This window comes from Cimex lectularius, unplaced genomic scaffold, assembly GCF_000648675.2.
Source record: "Cimex lectularius strain Harlan isolate CLEC.00 unplaced genomic scaffold, Clec_2.1 scaffold9, whole genome shotgun sequence".
Classification (NCBI taxonomy): Eukaryota; Metazoa; Arthropoda; class Insecta; order Hemiptera; family Cimicidae; genus Cimex; species Cimex lectularius.
In genome coordinates this window covers 872210-884750 of record NW_019392733.1, presented here as the reverse complement: position 1 = coordinate 884750, position 12541 = coordinate 872210, and the positions used below count along the sequence as shown (strand labels likewise).

General features: G+C 32.9%; 1 protein-coding gene across 3 annotated transcripts in view; it reads left to right on the top strand.

The window, feature by feature from the left end:
- The window catches only part of LOC106665351, a 53608-nt gene extending 41566 nt beyond the window's left edge, over positions 1–12042 (top strand). For all 3 annotated transcript variants that reach the window (XM_014391710.2, XM_014391711.2, XM_014391709.2), the window contains exons 3-15: positions 1643–1706; positions 1793–1906; positions 1974–2213; positions 3393–3497; positions 3616–3712; positions 4089–4236; positions 4318–4368; positions 4446–4503; positions 4573–4704; positions 4769–4983; positions 7525–7766; positions 9096–9197; positions 9282–12042. In XM_014391710.2, the coding sequence (XP_014247196.1) occupies positions 1643–1706; positions 1793–1906; positions 1974–2213; positions 3393–3497; positions 3616–3712; positions 4089–4236; positions 4318–4368; positions 4446–4503; positions 4573–4704; positions 4769–4983; positions 7525–7766; positions 9096–9197; positions 9282–9429 (1716 nt within the window). In that variant the 3' untranslated portion in view covers positions 9430–12042. The remainder of the gene's footprint in view (positions 1–1642; positions 1707–1792; positions 1907–1973; positions 2214–3392; positions 3498–3615; positions 3713–4088; positions 4237–4317; positions 4369–4445; positions 4504–4572; positions 4705–4768; positions 4984–7524; positions 7767–9095; positions 9198–9281) is intronic.
- The last annotated feature ends 499 nt before the right edge of the window (positions 12043–12541 follow it).

The following is a 12541-nucleotide window of genomic DNA, read 5'->3' as shown; positions in this document are numbered from 1 at the left end:
AAGCCTTGGGCAATATGCCACTTTTTCAAGCGGCGACTGTCATAAGGCTAGGTTAACAGAAGAATAGACATCTACTTGGACAGCCAGGCAGTGCTGAAGGCAATTACTGCAGTGGTAGTAAAGTACAGAGTCGAAAACAACAAAATTACTTTTGTCTGGGTACCATAGCACACATTTTATTTATTTTTATTTTATTTCCTGGTTTCCCAATTACAAATGTATACAATAAAAGTATAGTGGTTATAACTAACATAAAAAGAAAAATGTTTATAGTAAAATAAATAAAATAAAACAACACTTTAAAATGAATTGAAACAATTTGAAAAATGTATTAAAACTAAGTAATTATCAATTATTAATTATAATCAAAATCAATATTAATGATACAATATTTAATTTTCTAATAATAAAATTTGCTTAAATTTACTTAAACTAACATTAAATCTACCTGTATTTTTGAACAAGTTAAACATATTTGTTGTTCCTGGTATAAAACTGAATTTGGCATAATTATTTCTATGGCAATCAATGGTGAATGTTATATGACTTCTGGAATGATAAGATGGAACATAAAGTTAAGTAATGGGCAATCAGTTAAGGAATGAAATAACTTATATAATAATATGCAATAAAAAATGTCCTGTACAGAACAGTCGTAAATTTCAGACATCAATTTCACACAAGGCTAGAGGCGCAACAAAACGACTGATAAATTGGCCAATGAAAGTTCCATTCTAAACTTTTGTGGTATACAAAAACATGAGTTCATCAGACAGGATTAAAAATAAGTTCTCCGTTCAATGGGAATGTAGCCTAGGAAAAAAAGCTGTGAAGGAAAAAACAAAGGCTGTGAAAAAGTTCATCAAAGATCATCGCCGAAAAACGGCACAACTTCTAAATCTAAGACGTGCTAGGACTAGAATAATAGCTGGACTCTGAACACTGCAGACATCAATGCCATATGCAAAAACAAGCCTATATTGCCAGTAGAAGAGGCAGCAGAACATTCCTCTATTGGTGCGAAGGCTTATGCAGGCTGAGATTCATACTCCTGGGTGAGGAAAAGCCCGGGCCTGAAGGATAGGGAGTCTTTGTAAAAGCATTGCGATTTGGTAAAAAGCCTTAACAAACTACTTTATATGAGATACTTTTGCACGGAGCCGACAATATCCAATCTTGCAACATCTTTCATACGTGAAAACAAGAACTAGATAACTTAAATTCCACTCCACCCTTTCTACCATTAGTAATCCTTTTTTTCCAAACTTGCATGCAATAGCCCCACTTTTCCAAAAAATTCTAGAAGACAAAAGGAATTACACATGCGACTTCTTGGTGTAGTGGAAAAAGTGAGCTGTAACATTGTAGCATCACCAGCATCACAGATGCTCCCTCATGTAACAAATAACAATCATGCTATCAGAGCTCCTGATGACATTTTAAAACATTCTGAATAAGTTGTGTTTAAAAAATGGCTGATGGAACTACTGACACCAAAAAAAGTTTAATGAGGAGGTGGGATTGATTCATTGTTGAACAATTGAAACAACAAAAAATTTCAATTATGTGTATCTGTGTGGAGTGTTTAACCTTAAAAATGGCTAAATAAACCTTATTTAAATTTCTTCTGTTTAAATTTTAGCACAAAGGAGGCTGTGAACAACCAGAACACCCATGCTCTTTTATTCAACAAAGAAAAATTTCAGGTGATTTAGTTTTCACATCTATATAATTTGTCATTGTGTTTTGTTTAATTAATTATTTCTATTGAAATAAAATCATTTGTTTTCAGTTTCAGAAATGGCACCATACAAGCGCATTCAGCACCAAAAGATAAAATTCAAAAGTGGAATGCAAAAGTTTCCTTATTTTAATATTTCAGTTTCATTCAATAACTCAGTATTAGGTAAAATAAATTAATAGTGGCGATTTTGTAGTTAAAGTGATTTTTTCCCTAATAATACTTATTTCAGAAAATTTTGACGTAATTCAAAACTGGTCTCGGGAGATGGAACTACTATCGACAAAAGTTTCACAACATGTTACGCTCTGGGAAATTCAGCCTTTGAACATTCCGCACAAATATTGTCAAAAACCTGTGGTCAATGTTATTATTGCTTTTGTCCCATTTCAACAGGATGTGAATAACACTGATGATATTGAAATAATTCAAAGGCTAGGGAACAAAACTTTTTTTGGCTCAAACTACAGAGGTGATTTTTTTAAAATATGTTTTTAGATATATTTTTAATTTAGCTTTAAACCATAATTGTTAGAATATATTTATTTTTTTTAATCTGTCATTTCTCTAAAGTATAAATGGATTTTGGTATTTTGTATGACCAAATTGCTCTGTAATTTGCTGTAAATTTGCTCTGTAACCACAGCAATGTCATCCGTTATTTGGGACTTTTCATCGTCAAATTACTTCCTTGGAATCCCCAGACTCGACTCAAAAGAAAATTGAACAGATGGTATAAAATATTCAAAATACTACTTGACAACAGAATGAAACTCTCAGTACAATACAAATGCCTTATTTATGGGGGGGGGGGTCCAACCAAATGTTCCAATTTCCAAACAATCAAGTTGTTCCAGCCCAAAATCTTGCCTATGCACCGAGTATGGGGAAGGAGCTAATATTTATGGAAATAAACCAAGGACTAGAATTAATATAAGATTTGGGTAATTTTCCACTGCCTTTCAAGGCGATTGAACGTATACTCAGACAGCCAGCTGGCATTGAGAGCAATTACCACATCGGTGGTTAAGTGCAGATATGTTTGGGATTGCATCAGGGCTCTGCCAGACATTGGGGAAAACAACAAAATCACTCTTGCTTGGGTACCAAGGCACACGGCAGAGGGGAACAAAGAAGGCGATAAAATGGCCAAGGAAAGTTCAATGAGGACACTGATCCCTGTGCTAGGACGTTTTAGGATTAGAATAACTGGATACTGTAGAGTCCAGGGCATATAGACTCAGTGTGGCAGGAAGCCTGTGCAGATAATACCAGGAAGAAGAGACAGCAGAACACGTCTTCTGTTGCAAAGCTTATGTAGGCTGAGATACTCCTGGGAGAAGAAAAGCCTAGGTTTTTTTTTTTTTCAAGGAAAGGGAGTCCTTGAAAAAACTGGAATCTGGTAAAAAGCCTAAGCTTAATGTGGAGCTCTAGACAACAATGGAGATTCACAATAGACCAATACTGGTCGTAGTACACAGGGTGCAAAGAAACCGATCTTACTCTAATCTAATCTTATACTCCTTGAATATCAAAATGTACCTTGATGAACATAAATAATTTCTACAACACTGGCCTAAAAACATAGAAACCTAAACACAATTTGTTGATGAAATATGAAAGGTGATTAATTTTGATTACATGTGTTTAGACTTATTTCACAGAGATGAAGAAATGTGGAATCAGTATGAAAAACCAATCCCAGCCAATAGATATAATGACATGGATAATGACTTGCTACCAACGAGTATCAAAGGTGAGGATTTCAATCGAATTCTTTGAATGGCGCTTGTTCAAGTGCAGTTTTTATTGAACCATATGGAATAAGATTTTCTATGCTTGAGTTTGATTTGTTTCATTTTTGTTTTTCTTAGTTAAAATGCCTTGCAAGCAAAACACTAGTGATTGGGAATGCAACAGTTTCCACAACAAGTCAAATTTGTCTTTCATTCCTACCTATGGGGAAACAGCGTAAGTGTGACATAAGTATATTTTGGAAAATAATAATAATAAAAAACATAGTTTTATTTAGGCAAGAAGTTAATAATATAAACAACATTTTAGACATGCTTTTTTACTGTCCATCAATGTTAGGGTACTTTTTTTACATTAGGACATCAGGCTTCAGTGTCATTAAATCCCCAAAATACTTAAATTTTGGTTTTTGGAAAAAATTAATTCATTCCATATTTTTGTGAAATTTTCAGGTGGCTCTATGACCCAATCCTAAAAATATATGAAATTTAGAAGAAACATATTTCACTTTAATTGTTCACCCTGCCTAATTTTTATGATTAATAGTTAATAAATTACATCTTAATATATTATCATATTTCTTTACTTGCAGAACGATTGAGTTAAGACTCTTGAACAAGGATATTAAGGGACTGTTAAGCATTGAATTATTAACGTCAATGTGTAGTATTAACTGCGTTATAGGTTCAAGCAGTTGCAGTAATGGAAGCATAGATGTGCAAAATTTCACTTGGAATCATGTAAGCCTTTCTGTTATATTTTATTTTATTTTATTTTTTTATAATTCCACATAATGTGTAAGATGAAATATTAATTTACAGTCTCAGCCAAAATTGATCAATGCATCCAAACCTGGATACTACTGTGCCAGGGTATGTGATGTTTAATTAAACCTATGCCTAATTTTTTTAGTAGTTGTTTGTGTTTTGATTGTAAATATTTTTGTTAGCTTTTCCCAGAGCATCGTTGTTGTGCGATATCAACTGAACCAATTATTATAAGCGAAAGTAAGTACATAATTTTCATTAATTTGTTAAGCTCCATGTGAAACATTGACATTATAAAAAAAATTTTAGCCGCTAAACTCGCCAGTGCAGCATTTGTGCCAGTATTATTGACAGATATAATATCAAAAGATATGTTCTTTGGAATTATACGGATTACCATTATCATTTGCTTTACGATTGTATTGATCACATTATTAAAAGGTAAAATGTCTCAATTTATTTATTACATGTGCATTTGTGTTTATGTTGCTTTATTTTATTTCAGGAAAGAATAAATATTGTCCATACTACAAAATAAGTGCTGATGAAATAACAGACAGTAATTTATTGAATAGCGTACATGATGATGTTCGATCTCCATTGAGCACAACTTATATTGATCAACACACTGAAGTTCTCCTTCTGTACCAGAGGGAAAGTGATGAATTTCTGCTTCTAATGGATAAATTTAGAAATTTAATGTCTTTGTTTTTTCAAAAGGTATTAGCTTATTATTATCATTAATAAACTAAACAAAATCTGTGAAACGTAGAGTAAAAAATATTTTTTCTTGTTATCATTTATTTATAATCTATATTTATTATTATGAGGCTGTGTCTATTTTGTCTGACCGGACTCCCTCAGTGTGATTATTGCTGTCTGTAACAGATTCCGGTGGACCCCTCTCATGCTCTTGCTAAAGAGATATGCTGAGCTGGAGAGCCGTGAAAAAACAGTGGTAGTCGTTTGGTTACTCGGAATTGTTGTGCTGGAAGGCAAAAGTTTGGGCATCTCGTCCTCCAGACCAAACTACGGCCTGTTGATATTGTATGAGTAGTAAAGAATGCAATAAAAGAACTTTGTCAGTGGCAGTTAGTGGGCCGGGGTGTCCTAAATAAAAGGAAGGGATCGAGCTCACCTGTTTGATGATAGACCATGATATGATGAATATGGGTACTAGTAATTGGGGTTTCTGTATTCCTCTAGCTTATTTTACTTTCCTAGTTCTGTGCAATCAACTCGATCCTTCTCCTAAGCAGTAGGTCATTGATTGTTGTTGCTGCAATTCCATTCCCTGGGTTTATTTTGCATCCCAGGTTATGTCTTCACTGAGTGGTTGCTTCATATTCGGAGATATGGGCCGCAGTTTTTCCTCTAGCATAACCTACAAATGGGGTCATTATTGAATATGCCCATGTTATGTAGATGTTTTCTCAGATACCAATGACTGGTATATAGAACCAATTATATTAGACTCCTCTAAGTTTAGCTCTCTCTAACTTGCAGTGAGTTTGCCAGTTTTTGTGAGGGTTGTTTTAATATAAGCTTACTGTGACTAGCACTCCTAGATCCACGTTTGTCTTTTCTGGATCCATTCAGTGATGAAGGATTCTATGTTTGTTTTTGTTGTCCCAAGAATAGGTTCAGGGCTTATATATGATCTTGCAGATCCTCCTCAGGGCAGTATGTCGTTTTTTCGTTACTCACAATTCCCTTAGGCCCTGGTACCCAAAATATCATCAGGTGGTTGTTTACCAGTTTTGGATATTTTGGATGCATTCAATTACTAATTGACTATTTTGATGTAATTTTTTTACATGCTAACTCTTTAATAGCTGCTTGGCTCTTCGATCTTATGAGGATTGTTTTGCCAGTGTATCCTCTTTTAAGATTTTCTAAAGTATTGATGGCATGTATTTAGCTTGAAAGACTGAGGTGTACTTCCCTAGTGAGTTTGATTCTTTATTTTGGGCTTGTTCAGAAAATAGCTGATCTAGCTCCTTCACTTGTTTTGGAGCCGTCTGAATGCCATATCAATCTGGTACCTCCTGATTTCATCTTTTATAGTTCTAAAGAATATTTCTGGGATCAAGTAGTCAGTCCCCATTTCTAAGAATGGGTTTCTGATAAAACGTCTCACTAGGGATTAACTATTTAATCCAGTTTGATTGCTTCTGGAGCCTTTGAGCTTTTCCTCACTTCTCCTGGTGCAGATATTTCCAATGGTTTAGCAATGTTTCTAGTGCAATTGATGGGTTATTTTCATTGCTCCTGTCGTAGGGTTTGCTACTCGTTGCTGCCGAATGTCTGGGCACTTGTTTTTGTTGATCTTTGGTTTACCATATTAGTGAGCCATAGGACAATTTGGTCTTATTACTGCGTATAGAGCCAATGGGTCATTTTCTGTTTTAGTCCCAAGATTTGCCCAGTTCTTCTTGTGGTAGTGATACTTTGCTTTTTGTTATGATGTGCCGCAGGTTAGGATTGTAGGATAATTTCTCCTCAGAGATTATCCCTAGGTATTTAACTTCGTTTTTTAACTGCAGAATTTCATTATAGAAGCATAGGCCTTCTACTTCTGCCCCTGTGTTGCATAGGTTTACCAGTTTTTGTATGTTGTCTAATGTTTAGATAGCTTGTTTTTGCTGAACTTTGCTCCACCAGATAAGTAAGCCATAAAATAATTTAATTGTATTACTGCTGTATATAGCCAATAGGCCATTTTCGATTTTAGTCCTCAAGATTTGCCTAGAGTTCTTTTTGGTTCATTAACGATATTTTACTTTTTGTTATGATGTGCTGCAGGTGAGGGTTCCAGGTTAATTTCCTATCAAAGATTATCCCTAGGTATTTAACCTTATTTTTTAACTGTAGCATTTCATTATAGAAGCTAGGCCATACACGATTGACATACAGACACTTGCTTTTGTAGTGAACCCCGCTCCATGTGTCACACTTGGCTGAGTAGTGCCAGGACTTGTCCCTAACCATCCCTTACAGGTAACGTGTGGGCATGGCACCTGATATAAAGTAGTCCTTAGGATGCTGGGGGCCCCCCTGTACTGATTTTTAACAGGGACTTTTATTTACTGTTTATACTTTTGTTGTACAGTTTTTATCAATATGGTTGTGCCTTTGTATGAATGAATAACTGGAGTAAAAAAGTGGGCCAATGGGATATTGAGTGATGATTCCATTGTCGGTATTATCCATAAATTAAAAAATAAAAATAAAATAATGAACCTTATTCAATTTTTTTAGGTATGGGATCCTTTGGCACGCAATCAGTGTGAAGAAGTCACTCAGAATTATCCTGTTTGGGTTGACCAAATTCTTGCGTCAAATTATGTTAAGGTGGTTATTGTTAATAATGGTCATTCACAACATTGGCAAGATGTGTCGAGAAAAGAGCATCATCTAGATGGTGTGTTTACGTATGCAATCTCAGCTCTTCGCCACAACCCGACTCTCATTCACAACTATAAAAGACTTTTTATAGTTCGGTAAGGGTTAAAATCAGACAACTCTTAAATGCAAACTAAAGTAGAATTAACATGTATTGTTTTTGTAATGATCTGTTTTGTGAACAGTTACAAATTATTATGGTTGAAATTACTAATAACATATAGGTTATATTAATAGTGGACATTCTTTTGTCATTAGACTTTTTTATTATTATTTAGTCATAAAGATCAATTGGTAAGATTTCTTTTTGTGGTCTGCAGTGTGCTGAACCTGTAGGTTAGTCATTTCCGATCATTTTTATCTGCCTATTCTTGCTGTTTTGGAGAAGTACGTTTTGGCAGTTTGTCATGTTCGACTGTGGATTCATCAAACCCTATTCCTCTGATTAAGAAGGCTAGGCAGAACAAAATGATTGAAAACAGCCAAACTACAGGAATTTGCTAGTTGCAATTGTAACCTGGACCATCTTCATATAAGTTAGAATAAATAAGTAAGGAATAGCTGTACACAAGGAAATAGTTGTAAAGAATTTTGGACAGATTTTTTATGGGTCTGTAAAATTGATGGCTCACCAACTCAGCAGGGAACAAAGGAACGTTTCTCAAAAATCCAGAGGGTGGAAAAATGCAACAAGCAAATAGTCCCAATAAGTAACAAAAAAGATGAAGGGTTATTTATTTAGTGTAAGTGTCGCACCTCACGGATGGGGCGCATCGACCTGAAATTTGGGATCGCATCAGCTAGATGGGTTTTGTACACCTTTCACTGCAGAGCCATACAAAGCACAATTTAAGCTCCCTAGACAGCTAAGTCATGACCAATGGATTTTGCTTTTCCTTCTCTCAACCCTCAAACCAATATAAAAGGGGATGATTGGAAAAGCAAAAAAGGCCAGTTGGGCCCATAGTTGGTTAGAGTTAGTCAGAAGAAGGCTGAGTTTAGTCACCTGGTTGAAACATGACTGTTGAGAAGTGGCCTGATGCAGGATAAGTTGATTGTTAAGTAAGTAAGATTCAGTCAGGCAGAGCCAGAAAGGGCACAGACATTGTGGTGAGTCAAACAGAGTCGCCTGTCTGGTGTCCAGGAAGCAACAGAAAGGAGAAACTAAAATAAGCTAAAGAATGTGTTGTTGTCTGTTTGTTCAATATAAATATTGAGATGGTATAAATTTAACTTTGACTTTGATTTGATATTGAATAAATTGTAAAACACTGAGGTTAGGTCTACCAGGTGAAAAGGAAGTGTCACCATCTCCAATTATTCTGATTTATCTTTGTTTTTCTGATTTTGTCTATCAAACAAATAAGTACACTTTTAAAATGTTTTCATGTATTTTTCATGCATTTCCAAAATTTTAATTTTTCCAGGTTTTATTTACACAACAACAATGATGAATTTTTAAATATCGTACCATGCACGAGGTATGGTATGCCAGATCACTTACAACAACTTATTCAGGATTTAACTGGGTAAGTTTTCTAATATATACTGTACAGTTTTCTGGTACTGCATTACAACGTAAAATGGAAGTGTTGTTTAATTTTTATTTTTAGAGTGAAAGCTCACCAGTTCAACTGGGGTAAAATTCCACCATATGTAGCTTGTCAATGGATGGAGGAATTCAATTCTGCATTAAAACAGTACAAAAACACATTGGCAAAATCCAATCACCTGAGTTTTCCAGTTTCCGTAGAATTGTAAAAGTTATAATACTAAAAATGGAAATAACAAATTGAATGTGTCATTTTAATGTTGAACTTGTGACTATTATTTCTCACATTAATAGAAAGTTGTATTTGAGAAGAATTGATCTTCAACGTATCAGTTGAACTGGTCATACAATTTTCATAAAAAGTTCATCATTTAAGTATTTCATCTTTTTCAAATGACATTGTCAATTCATCTATGGAATTTGTATGTTCTAGGCATTGTTTTTTGAAATAAAAATTCCATGGTGTTACCATCAAAAATTTGAAAAAAAATGAGGAAATTCTTGGAGGAATGTCTTCTTTGTTTTGCAAAATATATATTACATCTAATTTTGAATCGTTCAATTATTAGTGTAAAGTTTTATTTAAAATGGTGTTTTAATCTTTACAGAATTTTCTGGCCAGTCACATTAAATGTTAAAAAAATGAATGGTGTTATAATTAATGTGTGGTGAGTTATGAGCATTGTCTATTTTGGTCAGGATACAGGGGTAGTTCTGCGTTTTCTGTCCTATCCTCCAAAGTTAGGGCTGCTAATAACTAAGCCATTTCTGCCACGCAAAGTTATAAAACAACACTTATTCTCTTGTATGTTCACTTTAATATGGTGATGGAGACTTTATATTCCTCCATTTTTGTCCATTCCTCCATATACAAAATATAACCAATCTAAAAATCGGTGAATGGGGGTCAAATTCCACTGTTGAACCTTTCGCATGCGTTCATACTCGTGAATAAAACACACAAAAATTGATCCCAAGACATTGAAAACAACAAGACTTTCATTTTCTTAAATAAAAAAAAAATAAAAAATAGAAAAATGAAGAATAAAAAAATCAGCCCACTTGCTCTCTATGCATGACAAATTTTTGGTATATCAGGCAAACTTTCTCAACTTTTTCTCTAAATTCTATGAAAATTCTATGTTGAATTTTCATACATTTTCCTGATACACAAGAGCTCATTTGCTTACCCATCGACCCTGTCGGTCTTTTACTGTCGGTGGGCCAGATATCAGGTCAAGAGTTAGGGTCTTCCTGGTTTTCCATGACTGTAGTTATATTACTTCTAAATGTTTATTAGTACCTATTACTTTTTTATTTAAATGTTTAATTATTACAAATGAATTATATGGGATATTAACAATATAAAGCATGTTTTAGTTTATAAGTATTTTAAAGTATTTTATAGCATCAGTATGAAATAATTAACTAATAAGTCCAGTGTTTATTTGAAGTTAAGTTGGAGTGAAATGTGGGTTTGTGTGAATAAAGTGATTTGTATTAAATGTGAAAATAGTATACTGATACACATTGTTTTACATTTAATAGTACCGATTGTTGGTTAAATTGTGAGATTTCCTCTTGTGTCTGCCTATCCTCACTGATTTTGTGTCTGGTAGCTAAGATAGACAGACTAAAGTTAACTATCAAACTATAAATTGTCAGTTAGCTTCGTCTAAATGGTAATTAAAATATTTTCTGAAATCTTATAAATTTATTTTTATAAACACAGATTCATTGATTAAAGCGTAATGTTTTATTTAAAATTGTTTTGCCAATATTTAAACTATGTAGTTTTATGATAATAATCTATATCAATACCTTATAATTTAAGAACAAAAATGTATGTAATAATTTTAACAGTAACTAATGTCTTTCAGCGATGGAACAGATAATGTATTTAAAATAAATACTGAATTCTAAAATGTTATTGAAAAAAGTTAGCTTTAATTACGAAAATAATTAGTTTCCACATACCAAAGTAATTGTGCTCCAATTATATCCACATTGTAATCTATAATTTCCAGTTATGAATTACAAATATTTATAGAATTAACTTACCAAATATTGCACTGTTAGTACAAATATAATAATAATTCCATATTTAAAAATAACGTATATTTACTCTCTGGTAATAAATGTGGTAAAGAAATGTTTAATTTTTAGTTGAACTAACAATAATTGTCAATTGGGGTGGTATTTGTTATCTTGAAAGGAAAGGTTTAAAAAACGAAAATATTAGCAACGACGCAATGTATTTTATAAACTATTGTGTTTATATTTAGTCTTAATATATTTTTAAATGTGCGAATATCAAATGTTTTATATTTTAATGATGTAAGGATTAACACAAAGATATATTTTTTTGTAATTCTAAGTTGAATCTTGTTGAAGTATTTAACATAACTGTGTAAGTTTTAACATTAACAGCATATAATGAACACAATTTCGCTCTGAAAAGTTGCTCGTATTTCATTGAGCAATTAGAGAGAATTTACGTGAGTGGAATTTATTAATTTCTTTTAATGTGATTCTTTGTTCTACGTTAAAAATATATTTTCAAAGCAATGCTCAATTAAATACAGAAATATCTCAGGAACTTATAAGTTGGAAATGTGATCATATGAAAATAGAAACATTTTATAAATTAGAAGAATATAAAGAGGGTTGTGATGACTGTTAGAATGGTACAATTTTCTGTATATGAACTATCTACATAAAAACACAAATCTTACATGTTTCTATTCTTAATGTTATTAAATAAAGCCAGAAATTAAATGTACCCCTTGATGTCAAATAAACGTTTCAAATTCTATGACAATTTTATTTTTTATTTATTTATTTTTGTTTATTTTTTTTATTTTTAAAGACCAATCTCCATTTCATATTTAATTCAGTGGTAAGCATATAAAATTTTTTTTAAAAATTAACAGAGATTAAATACTACAGAATAATGCTGAATGAGTGTGAAACCTATTTACATGACATACCTAATTACATCTGTTGACTTATGTGATTAGCACTATGTGGAATTTCAGCTTGAAGGACGCGCTACAAATTGTTGATGTTTTGTTCTTCTTCAATCATCGTTTAAACGACTGTTGAAACATTCTTGTAAACTTGTTACACTCATCACAAGGTTAGCTCATAGTACTTTTGATGTATTTTTTAAAATTAATAGTTGTTATAAAGTAACGGGTAATACTTGGTAATACAGTAATACTTGATTAGATTGTGAGATTTCTCCATGTTGTGTGCAGGTTGGTGAACCAGAAATATAGTAGTTAGCAATCATTTTGGTTGCCAATCCTTGCTCGGTTT